The sequence below is a fragment of the Engraulis encrasicolus genome, chromosome 11 (assembly GCF_034702125.1).
Source record: "Engraulis encrasicolus isolate BLACKSEA-1 chromosome 11, IST_EnEncr_1.0, whole genome shotgun sequence".
Lineage (NCBI taxonomy): Eukaryota > Metazoa > Chordata > Actinopteri > Clupeiformes > Engraulidae > Engraulis > Engraulis encrasicolus.
In genome coordinates, this window is record NC_085867.1 from 19,972,378 (window position 1) to 19,993,806 (window position 21,429).

Below are 21,429 nucleotides of genomic sequence, written 5' to 3' on the forward strand. Positions count from 1 at the left end.
TAGGTCTAAAGGGTGTAATGGGATTCACCGTTAGAATATGTAAGAGATGTCATGCATAAAAGATGACAGTAAAAACCCTATTGAACTGTTGACACAAGCTTAGTTGTTCTCTGTCAGGCCGAGAATAGTCGAAGTGGTTTTAACCAACTTTAAACAAAAATTGTAAACACTTCTGAAATCACCTTTCCATTGCCCATGCATGCAACAAGTTATTATCATTCAGGCTTCAACTGAAAGCTAAACCAAACAAAAAACAAACAAACAAACAAACAAAAACCGGCCTACCTCTGTTTTGCTTCTCCAGCTGTTTGGTTGCGTTTGACAGGTCAGCCAACTGCTTCTCATGATGTTTGGCCAGGTCCCTGATTTGTGAGTTGTGTCCATCCACTATGGGAGTCTTAGTAGTCCTGGGCCCTGTCTTCAATAGAAAAAGGCAAACTCTTCAGAAGCGAACATGTTATGTTATCTTAAATAATAGGCCTTCATCATATGGCAAAATAGCCTAAATCATGCATATCGAAATAGCAAATCCTACTGTTTCACTTCTACGTTTGAAGTCCTTGTGGTGACTGGATCTCCATAGGTAATCAGTCTCTTTTCCCAAGCGTTTTCTGTGCTCCAAGAGACGTCTTCGATGACCATTTAATCTATCTGCCTGAAAGGTATTTTAAAAATAGAACAGACATAATAGTTTACATGTTTACACACTAGGCTATTAATGTAGTACTACACACATAGACCCACTGTAGTTCACAGCTCTATTTGAAGCTATAAAAAAGAACGTTTTTCACAGCTTACCACATCTTTTGGTGTTCTGGACCTAGCCAAGCCAATACAAAACTTTTCCTTATGTTTTTCAAGCAAAGGTAAAGATTTGAAAGTCATGTCACATTTTGAGCAGGCGGATACATCCATATCTACTCACTACCTTCAATGAAAAAACACATAGGAATCAAACCACTTTCAGTTGGCTCTCTGCTCCCAGACAATGTTGGTTGTGATCTTGTAATAAACCTGTTTCAGTAGCTTAGTGCTCCTGACAACCAGGTACAACAAAGCAGTATCAGTACAATAGCAACATGCACACACCCAGGACACAGCCAAGCCATTGTGGCCAATAATTGTCTGGCCAAAGTCATTCTCTGTAATAACTGCTGTTGCTGCTGCTACTACTGCTGCCGCTATAGTACCACTACTACCAGTAGGGCCGCTGACAGCTTTAGCTGGGCCTGGGACACAGTACTCTACTGTAAGGTCCCACCTAATTCAGGGCCCCTCTCTCCCGGGGCCTGGGACAACTGAAGGAAGAAGGCCCACATGGGAAACTCCCAACTCCCATTGTCATTGTGACACAGCACTCCACAGCACTCACTGCACACAACGAAATTGCATTCATGCCTCACCCGTGCAAGGGGGCAGACCCCAATGGGGCCCCAAGGGAGCAGTGCGGCGGGACGGCACCGTGCTCAGAGTTCCTCAGTCATGAAGGAGGATGGGGGAGAGCATTGGTTAATTACTCCCCAACCTGGCGGGTCAGGAGTCGAACCTGCAACCTTGGGCTACAAGTCTGACACTCTAATCGCTTACCCATGACTGCCCCCTCAATAATAATAATAATATTAATAATAATAATAATAATAATAATAATAATAATAATAATGATGATGATGATGATGATGATGATGATGATGATGATGATGATGATGATGATGATGATGATGATGATAATAATAATAACAATAACAAAAGCAACAGCAACAGCAACAACAATTACTACAATGACCAATTATTAGTGATCTTCATTTTACGCAATACATCTCCTTCATTTCAAGAAATAGTTGGATTTTTGTTGTTGTTGAAAAAGACTACTTTGACAGCACACTTGTCTTTTACCAGAGAGACTAGAATCGCTTCTTTTACTTTGACAAATAACTTTTATTTTGACACATATACTTATGAAAACACTAACCCGGAAATCGTCCTGCAATGTCGCCAGATTTGGATTTGACCGTCATGTATTTCCGTTGCAAGGTGTCTGAATGAGCCCGTTTCCCACATGAGGGTACATTTGGAGGGTAGAAAGATACCGCTTACCTGAGGCACCAGTCGCCACCTGATTTGAATGTCGTGTACACACACACACTCACGTCAGGCCGTGAAAGAGAGAGGACGAAACGCGGAACAGCAAGGTCAGTGGCGGTGTGGAAGGGAGTCTCACTAACTCAGTTTACTGAATTCGACCACTGGCTAGCGTCTTGTTCTCATAAGCCCCTCTCGCTATCCCCCTGCAAATGCACCCGCATGCTTTAGGCCTACATTATTCAAAGCGTGACATGCCAGCTTCTTTGAGCCATTAGTAAATGTTGTTGTTATGCTGTTCTGTGTGTTCTGTTCTGATGTGAGGGATGCCATTTAGCTACTGCAATACCAACACCCCAGCCAGTCATGCAAAACCTTCCGGTTGTAGAATTCAAGATCTAGAAACTCTGTGTAATAGACGTGACCAAAAGGGAGTGCGGTCTCTTTTCAGAGTGAAATGGTTCACCACAGCTGTGCTGTATATTGAAGGTAGAGATATTTGATCAGTCGGCTGCTCTGTGCCTGTCTCTACGCTCACGGAATGAACATAAAACATTCTGTAGGTAGTAGCCTTCATTTGAGTTGAGCTTAGATCTTAAGCATCGTAGGTAGACTGCTAGCTTAGATGGGGACTTGCTAGCCTAGCATGTGCAGGTGTTGTTGGAGAGGTCAGTGAGGTGGATGTCTGACCTCTCTGACTCCTCCTCCCCTGCATTCAGGATGAAGAGGTTGCCAATACTGGCCCTGCTGCTGTGGGTTTGTGCCCTGTTCTACGTGGGCATCTTTCTCTTCGTGGGCGGCTTCCTCCTGGTCCGTCTGGAGGTGAACCGGACCAGTACCTGTGAGGATGTCCTGCTACCATCATCATCATCATCATCATCATCATCATCCTCGGCTTCGTCGCAGGCAGACTTCTGTCGTGCCCAGCCTCGCTTCCGCCGAGCCGTGGTACTCGTCATCGACGCGCTGAAGTCTGACTTCGCCCGTTACGACCCCTCAAACCTTTCCCCGCGCCCGTACGAGAACAAGCTGCCCGTACTGGACGAGCTGGCGAGGTCCAGGCCCGGCCACACGGGGCTCTTCACCTTCCAGGCCGACCCGCCCACCACCACCATGCAGCGCATCAAGGGCTTCACCACCGGCTCCCTGCCCACCTTCATCGACGTGGGGAACAACTTCGCCTCCAGCGCCATCCTGGAGGACAACCTCATCCACCAGCTGGGGCAGGCAGGTGAGTGAGTGGCGGAGCAAAACTTAATGTCAAGTAAAGGTGGGGTCAGGAGAAAAGCAGATTTCCTCCTTGATATAAATGTAACAAACAGTGTGTGGACTTCTATCAACCAGACTTTAAAAGCCATGCTAGTGAGTGTCGGAGCAAAACCTGGTGAAGTGAACTGAAGTGAGTTGGGGTGAGGACAAAGGCAGATTTCTTCCATGAAACAAATGGAACAAAATAAATTCACATGTGTGGACTTCTATCAACCAGATTTAAAAAGCCAAGCTGTAGGAGGTGAGGTGAGATGAAATGAGGAGGTGAGGTGAGGATGAAGCTGGGTCAAGCAGGTGAGTGATGGAACAATGACATGTGTCCAGCAAGAGACAGGGAAGTTTGTAAATGAGCCCGACTGATGAGGTGTCAGTCTACAGTCATAGATAGGGATGCACGATGTGAAAATTTTCGGCCGATACCGATATCCGATATTGATATTGCGGTTTTGGCCGATAACCGATATTAACCGATACCAATGTTTTTTTTTGTTTTTTTTAAAGAGATAACATTTAATACAGACTAACAATGATGCAAACAAACTGAATTTTTGAATGTCCTCTTGTTTCCAAAAACACTTTTTAACTCCCTGTGATAAAATTAGATAAAAATAGAGACAAACTAGAAGACAAACAATGACCGATGTCACCGTCAAGTCCAATCTTTTAGAACCATAACATATAAAAAAAACATTGGCGTTAACATCGGCCCAGTTTTACCCATCGGACCGATGTCCAATGTGTTGAGAAATGTCAAATATCGGCCGATACCGATACATCTGGCCGATACATCGTGCATCCCTAGTCATAGATGAGCACTGTACAGTCAGGCTAATGCTGTTGCTGCAACCATATTTTTCTGAGGTAACTGAAAAAATATTGGTGCTGATTCTTTCTACATTTTCATGGTGAAATCAGCATAGAAACCAGATTTTATTTCACCATAAAAAGTAAAAAGCAACAGCACCAATATTTTTCAAAAACGTGGTTGCATAATGACATTAGCTTGACTGTATGTAGGTGAGTGCAGGAGCAGCAGCAGCTGAGGTGATGTGAGGTGACTGTGAGGTGTCAGTCTGCTGGGCACAGGTCAAGAGGTAGGATGTGAGTCAGCCAGCCAACAGGTGAGTGTTTCAGCAGTTGTTGAACTGTAGCATGTGGTAAGTCAAGCGGTACAGTACAGCAACAGCAACAGCAACAGCAGTCACAGTACAAGTTGTAGCGTTGGGAATAGTAGAGGATGGTGTGGGTGTGGGTGTGGTTGTGGTGCTGGTGGTTGTGGGGAGTGTAGTTGTGCTGGATGTTAACTCTGTTGTTGTTGTGGTAGATGTTGTCGTGGGAGGTCCTGCTGTCATAGGGCTAACTTTTCCTGCTGTGAGAGACATTCTTCTTACTTTTTCTTAACCTTTTGTAATCTCACTTTTTCTACAATAAATTGTATCCTGATTTGACCCTTTTAATTACGAAGACGTCAAGACTTATCTTATTTTTGTGAGTGAGTTAGTCAAACACAACGCAGAGTTTTCAGCCTTCAATTTTTGTTGGAGAAGAGGATTTTGGAAACATCCAAAATCTAACAGCAGTTAGCAGGCCTCAAGCAGTAGATGCTGGGTTCTGAAAGAGATGAAATGTGCTCATTCACACTCTGCTACTGCAGCTTACCTCTAGTGTACAGTAGGGGGGTAAATAATAATCGAAATGTATTGGCCGGCGATTGAATCGACTCACATCGTATCGTGGGACTTTCTTAAGTATCGAAAATAATCAATTCACTGGCCCCAGTCCAATGCCCTAGCTGCATTACATAATAGAAGTGGAAAAGCAATTGGAAAAAAATTGAATCGAATCATATTGTGGGGGATTCTTAAGTATCGAAAATAATTGAATCCTGATACCGTATCGTATTGTCATGTGATTTACATCCCTAGTGCAATTAAGCAGTGTAGCAACTAATGTTGCTGGACCTTATTACTCCATTAGATGCTATAACTGATGGCTTTACATGGCTATAAGATGGCTTGTTGTGCTGATGGCAAACTGATTTGATAGTCCTTCGTTTTGGTTTAGCCATTCGTTTGGAGTTGACACAGTTTTGTGTCTTCTGTTGTTTTGCATGTGAATGTATGGAGCTGAGGAATGCTTCAACAAACCAGAGATAAGATGAGCCTTTATTGTCTCTTCAAGAGAGAATTTTTGTTTGGAAATGAGTGTGATGTAACACCAAAAACAGCACAGCAGACAGACAAATTTACCCCTATCAGAAAATACAGAAAATATGACCCGCACACTAAGACCTAATATTTAATAGTTTAATTGATCAGGGAACCACTGAAAATTTGAACCTATTTGTTTTGAGTGAGTCTGTATCTTCTTCCTGAGGGCAGTATTTCATATTCACAGTTCAAAACATGCTGGTCATCCTGCAAGATTTTCAAGCCCTGCCTTTTCACTGCTTCATGAAATTAAACTTGCAATGATGCAGAAGGGGGCAGTGTTGCCAGATGTCTGATCAAATCCCGCCCAAAAGGTTCTCAAAAAACGCCAAAATGCGCTAAATTCCGCCCTATTTCAACAAATTGCAATGATTTCCATGGGCCCTAAACGGCAGAATAAAACGGCAAATGGCCAATTATTCCCGTTTTTACCCGCAGACGGCCATCCCAAGTAGCCCAATTGGGCGGGTAACCACCCAATCTGGCAACACTGGGAGGGGGCATACCCATTATCTTCTCAGCTCTCTTAATGAGGGTTTGCAGTTCAGTTTTCAGTTAAACAAACAGGTCCCCAAACCAAATAATGATCCCATATCTAATGGTGGATTCAAGCAACCCAAGCATAATCCTGAGCTTAACTAGTTTTTGCCACTATAATTATTCTGTCAGTTTCAGAATCTCCTGCGAACAATGTTGTTGTTGTTTTGTTGTGTTCCGTCACCAGGGAAACGCGTGGTGTTCATGGGCGACGACACTTGGGAGAACCTCTTCCCCAAGAAGTTCCACCGCTCCCTGCCCTTCCCCTCCTTCAACGTGAAGGACCTGCACACCGTGGATAACGGCATCCTGCAACACATCTACCCAGCCAGTGAGTAGCCAGCCAGCTGTCAATAGAATGCCTTAAGTCGCGTTTCCTCCAGTGTACTCTGTGGGACCTAATGTACTCTAAACAAAAATAATGAATGGGAGACATTGGAGAATAGCCTCGTAAACTAGATTAATGGGACGGACTGGCAGGATGGTGGAGACAGCAGAATACTATGGCTAAGGAAAGGCATTCATTTGATTGGTCATAGCATTGTCCAAGGATGTGCAGAGGCAATATGAATCTTAACAACACCGTTTTGGTCCCACCCGCAGCCCTAAACTACCAGAGCCGAGCGATTCCACGCTAATATTTAGTCTTGCTTTATCGGAGAGATTAAATAAAATGTAGTTGTTACATAGTTTTCACATATGATGTTTAAATGATAATGATCACTGGTTCTCAGTGCTGCTCTGACTGTGGGAGGAACAATCTCTCAGTGTCTGAACAAGTGAATGTTTCTGTAATACAGGGGTATGTTGTTTCATTGTTATAACAGATAAGCACTAAAAATGAGCAGTGGGCAGAATTATGCCTACAATACCTCTGCCTCTCTCTAATATCTCTCTCTCTCTCTCTCTCTCTCTCTCTCTCGCATGTGTGTAATTAAATATTCTCTGTCTGAAAATATGAGAGGGATGCTTTTTTTAAGATGAGCTAAGCATTGTTTAAGTATATTATTCTGTCTTTTCTCACTTTACAGTTTGTGATACGAGTGGACTCTGCTTTGATACATTAAAAGATTCTGTATGTATTTCTTCTGTTTACTTAATAAGACTGCGGCCCTGGATCATCTGCCTATCTCTACTCTTTGTCCAAACACGTGTATTCTGTATTGATGCTACATACAGTATGATTCTTGATTTCTCTCTTTCTCTCTCTCTCTCTCTCTCTCTCTCTCTCTCTCTCTCTCTCTCCTTCTCTCTCCTTCTCTCTCCTTCTCTCCTGCAGTGAAGGGGGGTGACTGGGATGTCCTGATTGCTCACTTCCTGGGTGTGGACCACTGTGGTCATCGATATGGCCCTGACCATCCGGCCATGGCCGACAAGCTCACCCAGATGAACGACGTCATCAGGTGACCACACTCACTCTCCCCACTGTCACACCAGATACACTCCTCAGTGGCCATCTGGGAACTGTAGGGTCATTTCACGTGAAATTAGACAATGGGCAGAAGCTGTATAGTTTTTGAGAACCTCGAATAGGGATCCACGAGGATGCAGGTTCCACCGGGAAAATGCCCGCTATGCCAGATGTCCAGTCCTGTCCCTGATACTACTCTATTACTACTTTATTACAACTCATTTCAACCTTTATGTCCCATTATCTCTGAAATGAATAAAGAACCAAACACCCCGTTTTCAGATGTTGTTTATGACCGTACAGGCTATGTTTAGACAAGAAACTGGCCATTTTAAAATATAAAATTTTCAAAAAGTTTTTTGATACTCAATTTTTAATTTTTCAATGTATCATAATTCATATTCTGAAGGTTGTTGTATTCCATGCTGTTTGTGTAATTTGTAGAGCCAGAAAAGAGCTTTCAAATAACACCTCAGACATCTTTTTGTGACTTACACTGACTGATATAATCATGGCTGAATCTATAGTGTCCTACCATCATATGTAAACCTTTGCTAGTCTGTTTCTCCCTTAATATTGGTGTCAGATTCACACAAATGCAGTTCTGGGGTGCTACCTTGCTACTAAACAGGCACACCAAGTATGATTGAAATGTGTCGGTCGGGTCCCAAAGTGTCTGATTTCATGTGAAATGACCCTGCCTATAGGCTTCTCTAGACTTTTTTTGAGTTCTACTGAAAATCCGGAATTTATAGTTCTCTTGCCATCTGTTGTGCTGTATATGTGTTCCATTGCAACAGTTGGGGTGGGGGTAAAAATGCCTAAAATTTAGCTTCTGTTTTGGAACCCAGATTGCCCGTTGTATTGCAGTATTGCTTTCCATTGTCAGTATCTTGCCAAGTCCCGAGCACAGCAGAAAGAGACATTATGCTTTTGTCCCCCTCTCTCTCTCGCTCTCAATGTCATATTTTTTGCTTGTATGTGTTCTGCTGACAAAATGTTTTCTGAAGTTATTTTTGGTGTTCCTTTTGCTTCATGTCTGCAATATGTAATGCTGTTGTTTTGACTTTGTGCATTTGTAACTGTGCTTGTGTGTGTGCGTGCGTGCAGGTCAGTAGTGGAGCATCTTGAGAATGACACGCTGCTGGTTGTCATGGGTGACCATGGGATGACTGATACGGGTGACCATGGAGGAGAGAGTGCCAAGGAGACAGAGGCGGCCCTCTTCCTCTACAGCCACTCACCTCTCTTTCCCAACCCACAGACTAAGGTCAGACGATACACTATTAGGATCTTTTTATTTCACGAAGTGTTGTGTTCATGCTCATAACAGTTGTAACCTCATCTCTAGAAGGTTGGGAAGTTGTTCTCAAATGGAGAACAATGGTTGTAACATTGTTATTGCGTTTGTGTGTAAGTGTGAGTGTGAGGGAAACTGAACTGAATTCCATATGGAAATGCGATGTGATAGGCCATCATATTGTGCAGTGCCTGTGTGTGTGTGTGTGTGTGTGTGTGTGTGTGTGTGTGTGTGTGTGTGTGTGTGTGTGTGTGTGTGTGTGTGTGTGTGTGTGTGTGTGTGTGTGTGTGTGTGTCTATTTATTTGTATGTTTATTTGTATATTTATTGTATGTTTTGTTTTAACTGCGCATTGGAGTCTGGTCAAACGCAATTTACATTTTCTGTGCTGATGACTGTCACATAGTTTTAACATTTTTGACAATAAAATACAATTTCACCTTGACTTGAAGTGCACTTCATCTTTCATAAGAAAAAGAAAGAAGGTGACTGCCGAAGACCTTACAGGTCGAAACGTTATGCCAATTTTTCACTTATTAAATCACGACAAGGGAGCTTTTGTGATGTGCGGACATTTCTTCCTTTTTCTTGTGTATTCTTTATATCCTGCACCCACGGCAATTGCTTTTTTTGGAATGTGCACACACACACCTCACACCTTTTTCACATCATCTTGCATGTCTGTCCACAGGAGGACCCCAGTGTGGTGCCGCAGACGGACCTGGTTCCCACCCTGGCTCTCCTGCTGGGTATCCCCATCCCCTACAGCAGCGTGGGGCAGGTTCTACTGCCCCTCTTCCCCCTCCCCGGCCAGGCACCGGGGCAAGGAGGAGGCCCCGATCAGGCAGAGGCTCTCTGGGTCAACGCCAAACAGGTTAGCCCAGTGTAGGAAACGGTCAGGGCCAACAAAGCTTAGTTGGAAACTTTATTGCCCTCAATGGGGGATTTTTTGTCAGCAAGTGAAGTAAACACCAGGCAAGTTATATTGCCAATGACATGATAAAACAAAGATTTAACACATTACAGTACACATTTACCCAGATACACAGCACACTTTGCACAATGCTACTACTGTTTCTGTACATACCATGCACTTTAAATATTCCATTGCACTTTTCTATGTCTCCAATGTTTTGTATGCCATTCCTTGTTTATTTATTTGTGTACCCCCCCCCCCCCCCTGTTTTTCTTTCATACCCCCCCTCCCCAGTTTTGTGTCTTTTGTTTGTGTTGTTGTGTGAGCACACCAAGCAACATTCCTAACAACTGTATTTTTATACTGTTGATATGGCTAAATAAACTTGAAACTTGAACTTGAACTTGAGATATAACTGGACATTGACGTGACAATAGGCAAGACAGGACGGAGTGTTCAACAGTTCCACTCCCAATTCAACTTCACTGGCATCAGTACCTAATGATCAAAATGCACTGCTGTGCAAAAACGCTGGCTGTGCAAGTACTTCTGTACAAAAAAAGACCACTTAACATTTTAAAGGGATTATCTGGACAACCTGTCCGAAGACATGGAGAGCTCGGGACATTTTGGTTTTGTCTTTGGGGTCCCTCTACTTACCCTGTAATACAACTTTGAAAGAGGAGGAAAAATTGTGTTTTGTACCTCAAAAAGATATGCCCATGCATTTTAAACATTTCGGCATCTCAAACGTTCTCAAAAACGCACCTGAGTAACATGGTTTTGATTTTGAACTCATCCTATGTTCTCCCAACCACCAAAAAAATATTATTCAGATATAAATCATATGTGTGATCATGCATGTGTATGCATTGTCTCTTTGCTTTTGTCTCTTGCTAGGTGAACCGTTTCCTGGAGACCTACTCCAGCATGGCCAAAGACATTCCCCCCGACCGCCTGGTTGACCTCCGCTCCGCCTTCGCCCGCGTGTCCGCCGCCTACCTGGCCTCCCTCCAGCAGGGGGAGCCGGCGTCCCCAGAGCTGCTGCGCTCCATGCAGGCCTACCTGACCTCCGTCCGGGACACCTGCCGCGCCTCCTGGGCCCGCTTCCACCCCCTCAAGATGGCCGCCGGGCTGGTTCTTCTGGCCGGGGCGTGCTTGCTCTGCTATGTGCTGTCCGAGCTGTCTTCAGCGGTGTTGTCGGTAGAGGGAGGCGTGCTGAGGACGCCCCTGGTGGCGGGAGCAGGTGTTGCGCTGTGTGTCGGCGCGGCACAGCTGGCATCGTTGGGCTACGTGGACGTGCCCTGGTGCTTGGCAGCTGCCGCGGCCTCCTCTGAGGTCCTCTTCTTGTGGAGGAACTGCAGACGCTCCCTTCGCTCCTCCTCCTCCTCCTCCTCTTCCTCTTCTCATAAAGGCCGTGTGTTGGCCGCCGCTCCACGCCGGAGCCTGCTGAGCGCCGCCCTGGTGGCGGTGCTGCTGCGCTGCGCCTCGCTGCTCTCGGACAGCTACGTGATCGCGGAGGGCCGCGCCGTCACCTTCCTGCTCTGTTCCCTAGGCCTCTACGTGCCCCTGCGCCTCAACTGGGACGGCCTGCTCGTGCCCCCTCCAGCCCCGGACACCCAGAAACCCCCGGGGGCCCTGTCCGCCCCTGTCCTCCCGGCGTGGGTGGTGCGTCGCGAGGGGGCGGCGCTGTGTCTCAGCCTAGCCATCCTGATTGGCTCGCTCTACCTGTCGTTAGGTCTTCACGCGTGCAGAGAAGAACAGGGAGCTGCATGCCAGCCGTCGCCATTCCTCTCTCCATTAGCGCGTATTCAGGACGGTCGACTGCGCAACATGCACTACCTGTTATCTGTGGTGGCGTTGGCGGGCTGGGCGTACCTGCTGCACCGCTGGCTGCGTCACTACGGGAACCTGAACGCGGTGGGCGTGCCGGCGGTGGTGGCGGCGCGATGGCTGCTCCCGGCAGCGTTCGTCTTGGCGGCGCTGCACTGGGCCGTGGGGTCTGTGCCGTTGGAGGCGGAGGGACAGGAGCACACGCCCTTCCGCGGCCTGGCAGACCTCATCCGGCTGGCACAGGTAAAATCAAACAGCCGAGCTTTAACCATAAATACATAGGTTTTGCACAGTCAAAATCTAATACTGGTGCTTTAATGTCTTTAGTCAAGAAGTATTTGTCAACGCTTATCTCAAAATTTCAATCAAATTAACTTGTATTTAAATGTGTGTGCATTTTACTATATGTTATTACCGTGTATAATATTAGATTTGTTTTGTAATTTATGTAGTCTGTAATTGCAAGCTTGGACATCGGTGTGCTCAATATAATTTAGGACTTCCAAATGCAAGGTAAATTTCCCTCTGGCCATTCGAGATTTATTCATTCCTTTTTTCATCCATCCAGTCTGCCCTGCCCCGGGTCGTGTATGGTATGCCGTGCTGGGCCTGGGTGCAACTCTAGTGCTCCTTACTGTGTGCAACAATATTGATTTTGGTTTTGCACTTCATGTAGTGTTGTGCAAGTTTGCATGTCAGTAGTGCTGATGTATTTTATTATGAATTCATGTATTTTTGATGGCTAATAATAATGTAAGCCATGTTTCTTGTGGGGCAATAACATTTTCACTGATTCATTCATTCATCCATTCATTTATTCCTTTTATTTGTATCCACCCAGTCTGCTATGCCCCGGGCCGCCTATGTAGTGCTGGGCCTGGGGGCTGCCCTGGTGTGGCTGGACCCCCTCACCGTGTTCCTGAAGCACCGGGCCCCAGCCTCCCACTCCAACCCCCACCGCTCCTCCTCTGCCTCCGCACCCCCACCGCCGCCCCGCTACCGGGCCAGCATCGGCATTAGGTGGGACATTTGAAATATGAATTCATTTCTTTAGTTATTTTTTGACTGTTTTTTTTTTTGAGGTCAACATGTGTTGTGTGTCTGTTGCTGGACACCTTAAAGGGAATGCTTGCCATTTTACACTTGTAGCTGTGTCTTCAGATCATATCTGAGGAAATACAACATTCGGTTGCGTTGATTGAAAAGTGGTTGAAATTTGGGCACGTGCTGCTACCACAGTAGACTTGGAGTTCCTGGATCAGCGGCACAAGTCCCAATTTCAATGTTAAAACTGTATTTCATCACAAATGATCTGACAGCAGATCCTGTCTCTTTAATTCCCTTTGGGATGAATAACATCTCAACTCTGCAATACACCAGGTAGAATTGTAAAGATATATTTTTCGCATCACTAATATGTAGGGCTGGGTATTGCAGTCATGTTCCTGTATCGATTCGATTTAGATTCTTACCGCAGAGATACACCAGCGGCGACGCGACTCAAGCGACAGAGTGTAGCAGCAAGCGATACGAGAGATTGAGGAGACTAGAGTATGTCCGTACAGGCAGAAGGCAAAGCATTCAAGCATTCCCATTGGCTGTGGTCACTGACCTCTATACAGTCATTGGCTGTCGCGGCTTGTCGCCGAACCGCGTCATAGAAAGTTGAAAAGATTTCAACTTCAAATTGTCGCGCTCGTCGCGCAAATCGCTCTAGTCTCCAGAATCGCTTTTGTCTCCCGACTCAATACAAAGTCAATTACTTCCGTCGCTCGACTCGCTCAGATCGCCGCTGGTGTATCTCTGCGGTTAGGGCTTTAAATCGATTAATCACGATTCAATTCAATTTGATTTGATTCAATCCTAAACGATTCAATCTGTTTCCTTCTTGGTGCCAGGATTTCCCCCAAAAGATGCTGTAGCCTATTTTACATAAAAATTTCAAAGAGCTGTGACTTGACAGTGTTAACAGATTGCTGATTTTTAATTAGTATTGTAAGTAAGTATAATTGACTAATACCTACTGGGTATTTTCCATAGACATAAATTGAACAAAAAGAAAAAGAACCAAAAAATCGATTTTGTGCACTTTGAATCGATTATGTGAATTTTAAATGAAATTGATCGATTATCGATTAAATCGATTATTTTACCCAGCCCTACTAATATGTCTCTACTACTACTACTACTACTGCTACCACCATCAGTCCCCAGGCAGAGCTGCACCACCTCATCCCCCAGCTGTACCAGCGCATCCGCCGCTCCCTGGAGGACGGCCCCGCGGAGGCTGCAGGATCAGGGGCCGGCGGCGAGGACGGCCGGCCCGCCGTGGAGGCCTACGGCCTGGGCACGGTGTACTCGGCTCCCCTGGTGCTGTTCGGAGGCCTGCTGGGCGTGGGGCTGCTGCTGCTGCACCCGGAGAGCATGGCCCCTGCCTTCCTACTGCTGCTGCTGGAGGCTGCTGCCCTGCTGCACATCCACGCCGCCTGCGCTACCCTCTACAGCCAGCAGGGGGACTACTCCAGTGAGTGTGCACACACAAATTGACCCCCTTAAAAAAAATAATTCTGATCACGGTGTTGGATATTTACTTTTATTGGAGGTCATGGAATTTCTACTTTACGGTCAGGGAAAAGTCATGGAATTTTAAATCTGATTTGGAGTGGGAACCCTGATTAAATCATTATTAATTCGCTTCTCTCTCTCCCCTCCTCTCTCCCCCAGAGTCGTTCAGTGTGCCCTGGACTCCGGTGGTGCTGTGGTCCCTGGCGGCGACGCAGTTCTTCCACGCCACGGGCCACCTGCCCACCTTCCCCTCGCTGCAGTGGGGCGCTGCGTTCGTGGGCTTCCCCGAGGGCCACACGGGCACCCTGCTGCCTGCCACCATGGTCACCCTCAACACCTTCTCCTCACACATACTCTTCGCACGTGAGTTACCTACCGCCACCTAATCAATATCTGTAGTGGCATAGCCACTGTGTGTGTGTGTGTGTGTGTGTGTGTGTGCGTGTCTGTGTGTGTCTGTGTGTGTCTGTGTGTGTGTGTGTGTGTGTGTGTGTGTGTGTGTGTGTGTGTGTGTGTGTGTGCGTGTGTGTGCGTGTGTGTGCGCGTGCGTGCGTGCGTGCGTGCGCGCTCATGTGTCAGTTACTGAATGCTCAGATGTTTGCATGCTATTGTACACAAGTTATGTCATACCGTTGTGTGTTGTACAATATGTGTATGCATACTTGCTTAGTTTTGAACCTTGCCTATACTCTGCACGTGAGTTGTAATGATGTGCTTTGTGTTGCGTAGTGGCCTGTCCCCTATTGCTGTAAAGGTGTGTGTCTGTCTGTGTGTGTTGTAATGATGTGCTTTGTGTTGCGTAGTGGCCTGTCCCCTATTGCTGTAAAGGTGTGTGTCTGTCTGTGTGTGTGTGTGTGTGTTACAATGATGTGCTTTGTGTTGTGTAGTGGCATGCCCCCTATTGCTATTTTGGCCGCTGGTGCGAGAGGTGCGCTGGAGTAAGAGTGGGCGGTCCTCTATGGGGGAGGAGTCAGAAGACGTTGTCATGGAGATGAGGCTGAGAGAGAACCCCCAGCAGTTTAGCTCCGCCCTCCTCCAGCTGGCTCTTCGATACCTCCTCGTCACCGGAGCACAGGTGGGCTGAAGCACACGCACACGCACACTCGCGCGCACACAGCTGGCATTCAGATACCTCCTCGTCACCGGAGCACAGGTGGTCGGAAACGCACGCACACACACACGCACGCACGTGCACACACACACACACACACACACACACACACACACACACACACACACACACACACACACACACACACACACACACACACACACACAGCTGGCACACCAAAACCTCTTTGTCACTAGAACACAGGTGGGCTGAAACACACACTCATCCATATACACACACACACACACACACACACACACACACACACACACACACACACACACACACACACACACACACACACACACACACACACACACACACAGCTGGCACACCAAAACCTCTTTGTCACTAGAACACAGGTGGGCTGAAACACACACTCATCCATATACACACACACACACACACACACACACACACACACACACACACACACACACACACACACACACACACACACACACACACACAGCTGGCACCCCGAAACCTCCTTGTCACAGGAGCATAGGTGGGCTGAAACAAACACACACACACACACACACACACACACACACACACACACACACACACACACACACACACACACACACACACACACACACACACACACACACACAGAGCTGGCACTATGCTGCCTACTGGTTACCCATAGACACACACACTCACTCACAAACACACACACTCATACTCCCATACACACACATTCATACGGACACTGCGGAGGGCCATCTGCTTTTCAAGGTTCCTTGCACCTTAGGATACCCATACCCACATAACTGGTGTGTGTGTGTGTGTATTTGTGCATGCGTGTGTGTGTGTGATTGGCTCTGTGGGTTGCTAGGCATATGATTAGAGTGTCAGCAGTGGGGAACCAGCTTGCGTTTGTTGAGGCCCTGTGGGCGCCAGAGACACACATCCTGAAAGAACAAATACACACAAAGACGTTCTATGGACATATCTGTGTCTATACAAACCTTGGAGCAAAGAGCACTCCAACCCAAGAAGCTGACATATTTCTGGAATAAGAGCATGCCGTAATCACCCAGCAAACCCAAAAATAACAAACGAACAAAAAGACCCATATGAACAATTGCCAGCGGCTTTGCATATTTTGTCCATTGTTGAGATGTGTGTTGTTGTGTGCAGGTCTTTGCATCAGTGTGTGCTGCGGCCATTCTCAGGAGACATCTGATGGTGTGGCAGGTGTTTGCACCCAAGTAAGTTCCTGTAGTGCCATAGTCTCTCTCCCCCTCTGTCTGTCTCTCTCTCTGTCTCTCTCTCTCCATCTCTTTCTTTCTTTCTTTCTTTCTTTCTTTCTTTCTTTCTTTCTTTCTTTCTTTCTTTCTTTCTTTCTTTCATCTCTCTCTCTCTCTCTCTCTCTCTCTCTCTCTCTCTCATTCTTTCTCTCTTCACTATCCACATACGTCAGACAGGGACATCAGGGTTTTCTTTCTACTGATGACTAAAATGTTCTACATCAATGGTGAAAAGAACCTGATAGAAAACATACTAGGTTTTTAAACAATCAGATTTAAAACTGCTGTCTGTGTGACTATTCTGCTCTTATCATCACCTTACCTCTGACTCTTCGTTTTTATCTTAATGACTGTGATACCATCTGGCTTTTAACATCCCTCATTGAAGATGATTTCCTTTGTAAAATGATGTGGAATGTTGATAACCTCCTGTTGTTGTGATAATGAATTTGTGTGCGTGTGTGTGTGCGTGTGTGTGCGCTTGTAGGTTGATGTTCGAGGCCAGTGGGTTTCTGGTCGGCAGTGTGGCTCTGTTGTTGGGCGTGACTCTGATCCTGAGGGTGGACGTGGCCGTGTGCAGCTGGTTTAAGAGATTGCTGCCCGACAACTCCAGGTAACACTGCCTACAAGTCCCACAATGCAACAGCAACCCCATTGCTTTTCAACCCTGGAGCTCTGCCATTGGGACATCTCAGAAGCACCCGGAATTCCATGGTTGCCATGGGGATTGGTTGCAACCCAGACTTTTTTTTTAACTGCCTTTCAGGACCAACTGAAGAAGAAGGGGATTGAACATGTTTTTTTTGTTTTTTCTACTTGGGCAGCAATGGTGTTTTTTTTCCTCTTCATCTGCCTCATGCCCTACAGACAACGGTTGCTGGAAGTTTTGATTTGGAAGGAAAAGCAACGTGATGAACTTACAGTAGTCTGCTGCTCCAGAACGCTACATGTCATACGTCCTCTTTTTAAAAAAGACTCTTTCTTACTGAAAAGTCAAACTCTGAAAACCATTGAGCCATTTCAAAGTTGGGAGTTGCACTGCCCCCTTTTTCAAAGCAGACACTAACACACCGTTTGTTATTGTCATTTTTCTTTTTTATGAAAAAAGAGAGAATCGAGAGATACTATATGATGTCGTATCCACTCTGCACTACTTGCCATTTTTATGCCAGCAGAAGTCGGTCGGTGTGTGTGTGTTTGTGCGCTATGACACTGAAGGGCTAGGTGCTACTTGGTGCCTACTACTGTTAGATACACTCGTACATGTGCACACACTCTATCTGAGGAGAAAATTGCTGACTGAAGAGGCACACACTTTCACACAAACACTTTTTCTATTCCTGGATGGATGGATGAATGGATATATATGGATGGATGAATGAATGAATAAATAAGTACGCTGAGTCTTCTTGCATGCAAATTTCGTCTGTTACGGTGTTCAACGTATGGGAAGGGAAAACCTCATCAATCTGCATGCACTTTTAAGATTAATTATTTTCGTCCTCAGCAATAATCAAAGGCGCCCTTTCTCACTCACCTACCTACAGGTACTTACTTCATACTTAGGTACTTACACTGTAGGTGACTGGGAGCATCCCTCTGTCTCTACTGATTAAAAAGTATGTGTCTTAAATAGGGTTGCAAAAAGGGGTGGAAAATTCCTGAAAAGTTTCCGCAAAAAATTGGATGAACCCATTGGCTGAAATATGTTGCTTCGGTCATCTGTATATGTTGTCTAAGAAAAGTTCCTTGAGGGGATTTAACTTGATTCCGATAAATTTGATGATTTTAGCCAAGATTATGGTACAATGTGTTTTTTTATCCACTATACTGAAATCAATTTTGATAATTCCCGGTTTATTCCCTAACATTTCTGTTAATTCCACAAAATTCCCGAATATTCTGGAAGGTTTCCACCTTTGAAAATTCCTGTAATTTTGCAACCCTAGTCTTTATTTTTTTCTTCGTTCAGCCAGTCTATCTCTCACTCTGGTGCTCAACAGGTCAGTAGCTTTAAAGGTGAACTTAAGCACAATCGAACCTACATACAGTATGGTATTATTGTTGGAGGTCTTTGCATGTCATTGGTAACCTTGGTAGAAAAAGAGGGGGAAAATGTCACTGTAGACGTGAGACTGGCCAGGCAGCTAAATAGCTTTCGTATCATGGGTGGAATTTATTATAAAATGAATTAAAATGAAATAAATGTCCATCGATGTTGGACTAGGTTTTAACACATTGACTGCTACCAGTGTGCAAAGGCCTCAAACAGCAGCATTCTTGTAGTTGTTGTGATGTCAGAATGGAGTGTTTTGGGAGGAAAACAAGGAGAAACTTTTTTTTCACTGATCTGTGATGTGCTGATTGATTGAAAGTAGATTAACGAATATGTCACTCATGTGAATGGCTAGCTTGTTGATTTTCTCTCCCAAAACATTGAGTTGCTAAGCGCTAGTAGCAAAGTGCCAGGATGACCGACTGCAAGAATGCATGTTGAACTGTGCGGAAGTTCTCCTTTTATCACCATGCCTTGTGTGACGTCCTGAATGCAATCTCTCTGCTCCGTCTCTGCCTGCTAATTACGATACACTCCCCTGTGGTAATGTAAAGTGTATGGTCTAGCGGGCTATTATTGAGCAATCTGGAACCTTCCAGAAGCTACAATCCAGTGTCATGAAATTCAGAATTGTGTGTTTTTTCCTCTGTTCAATTGCCCTATTTGGAGAGGTAAAACGGGTCATTTGGAATATATGCCACTGGATTGTAGCTGTTGAATCCAGGTTGCCCATCTCAGTCCACTGCTGTCTATTCTGATACATAAATGGAGCCACATCGGGCCACAGTGTTTTACACAGCTGAGCCAATGGTGGCCAACATTATACTAGTGTAGGGGGAGAGAGAAGTTTTTTTTTAATTATTTTGCTCTCTGTGGTTTTTATGTGCGTGTGTAAGTGTGCTGGCACTCTTCTTGTAGGAGATGGAGGGGTGGTGGTGTGTTTTTTGTTTGTTTTTGTTTTTTGTTCCTGCTTTCGTCTCTTAACTACTGCTGCATGCAAGGAAAAACAAGTGGCTCTGGGAAAATGGCTTCCCAGACGGTGTCTCTGTCCAGAAACATTCACTTGCTTACCATTCTGCGCATTATGGATTGTATGAGTTGCAGTATTGTCTCCTTCATCACTGAGGATCAAGTGTAGCTCCATCCAAAACAACCACTTTGTCAATGTTACTATGTTGTCAATGTGTTTAAAGGAACAGCCATTTTCCACCATTTTTGGAAAAATGCCCATTGTACACATCCCTCGATTTAAATAATTGGGTACTAAGTTTCCCCGGTTCTTCCAACAGTTCTCTGAGTGTGGTGAATGATATTACTTCTTAGCATGTATCATTCAACCGGATGATACCAATAACTGAATGGTACCAACTGGTCCCATTCGGTTCAGACAAGAAGTAATATCACCAGAATCTGAAAGTGACTGGAAGAACAGGAGATATTTAACTCGACGGGAGATGTAAAATTTGCAATTTTCCAAAAATGGTGGACTGCTCCTTTAACTGTCCAAGCCCTTTATGTATAGAAGTGAATGGGTGAACGTTTTGGAGTTACTATATGGCTCTATTTAGAAACGGTCTGCCTCTGGGTCTGGGGCCTATGCTACAAAGCTGGTTCAGAAGTAAACCAGGTGAAGTTAAGAGGTAAATCATCTAACAGAAGAGCCTGGAGTCCTCATTTTCGCTCTTCTATTAGATGATTTACCTCTTAAAGGGACACTGTGCAGGAAATGGTCAAAAAAGGTACTGCAACTATACTGCTTATTGAAATTGGGCTGCCTATTGCCAAATTTGATCTTTACATGAAAGTTTACTAAGTAATAAACAAATATTTTCTAGTATGGTCCAAGTACAGTCATTTTCGCAGCTAAAAATGGCTATTTTTGGAAATTCAAAATGGCGGACCATGGAGAAGATCCCCCTTTTCATGTATGAAAAGTGCAATTTTTCCAGTCATAATGAATACTTAGAATTTGATGCTGGTGGTAGGTATTCATGAAAAAGGTAACATTAGGGAATGGGTAGCATAGATTCTGGAAATAAATAACTAAAAATCTCACACAGTGTACCTTTAACTGACCCTGGCTTCCTCCTGAAGCAGCTCTGTAGTATAGGCTCCTGATGTTGTCTGGGAACCTCAGGATGGTCTCTATTGTCATGCAATACTACTGTATGTGTGTTTGTGTTTGTGTGTGTTTCGTCTGCATGCAGAGAGATCTATATAGTGGTGCGAAAATGCTGGACGCTGCCTTTAGTTGTTGTCTGCCTCGTGCTCTTTGATTTGGGCTGACTGTACTAATTTGATTTCATTGATTTTTATTTTATTCTTTTTTAATTATTGAGGGATGATGAGGTGGTGAGGATGCTATTGACAGAAAATGAATAATCTGTATTTAAATGAAATTGACCTGTGAAAACTAATGATTTAATCTGATTAAATATTTTGTACAACCTTACACATGAGGTGTCCTTGGAATTTTTTTTTACATACACACAGCCCCTCCGGCCCCTCCTCTGGCTGGCCTCAAGAAAACTGACCCCCAATGTTAGCGCAACGCACACAGTCGCACACACACATACACACACACACACACACACACACACACACACACACACACACACACACACACACACACACACACACACACACACACACACACGTCTCAGTGCAAGTGCAGGGAAAGGACGTGTCACAGCATTTTAGTCAGCAGATGGCGCTCTTTGTTCATTCCTCAGAGTTGCTATGTGTCTGTCTGTCCTTCAAGATAAGCAGTATGCTGCAGGTACCCACATGGCACCTGGGGACTTCCCAGACTCACTCTACAGGGTGGTTTATGCCTCGAGATCAGCGTCACTGCATCATGATGCAGTGAGCCGCGCAGTTAACGGAG

The 21,429-nt window shown here is 45.2% G+C and overlaps 1 protein-coding gene across 1 annotated transcript; it reads left to right on the forward strand.

Moving 5' to 3' along the window:
- The first annotated feature begins 2,025 nt into the window (after nucleotides 1-2,025).
- pigo (phosphatidylinositol glycan anchor biosynthesis, class O) lies at nucleotides 2,026-19,498 on the forward strand. Its single transcript, XM_063210163.1, has 13 exons — nucleotides 2,026-2,189; nucleotides 2,799-3,310; nucleotides 6,283-6,426; nucleotides 7,375-7,498; nucleotides 8,617-8,776; nucleotides 9,497-9,679; nucleotides 10,622-11,797; nucleotides 12,396-12,574; nucleotides 13,762-14,078; nucleotides 14,279-14,482; nucleotides 15,007-15,194; nucleotides 16,377-16,447; nucleotides 16,974-19,498. The coding sequence occupies exons 2-13, from the start codon at nucleotides 2,800-2,802 to the stop codon at nucleotides 17,101-17,103; spliced, it is 3,387 nt and encodes a 1,128-aa protein (XP_063066233.1). The 5' UTR covers nucleotides 2,026-2,189; nucleotide 2,799; the 3' UTR covers nucleotides 17,104-19,498.
- Nucleotides 19,499-21,429: the final 1,931 nt, after the last annotated feature.

Excerpts from the sequence above, each read along its gene's own strand:
- pigo (XM_063210163.1), top strand. The coding sequence starts at position 2,800 with ATGAAGAGGTTGCCAATACTGGCCCTGCTGCTGTGGGTTTGTGCCCTG. Across the intron at positions 7,499-8,616 it reads CAGATGAACGACGTCATCAG|GTCAGTAGTGGAGCATCTTG; the intron begins GTGACCACACTC and ends GCGTGCGTGCAG. Across the intron at positions 16,448-16,973 it reads TGGCAGGTGTTTGCACCCAA|GTTGATGTTCGAGGCCAGTG; the intron begins GTAAGTTCCTGT and ends GTGCGCTTGTAG.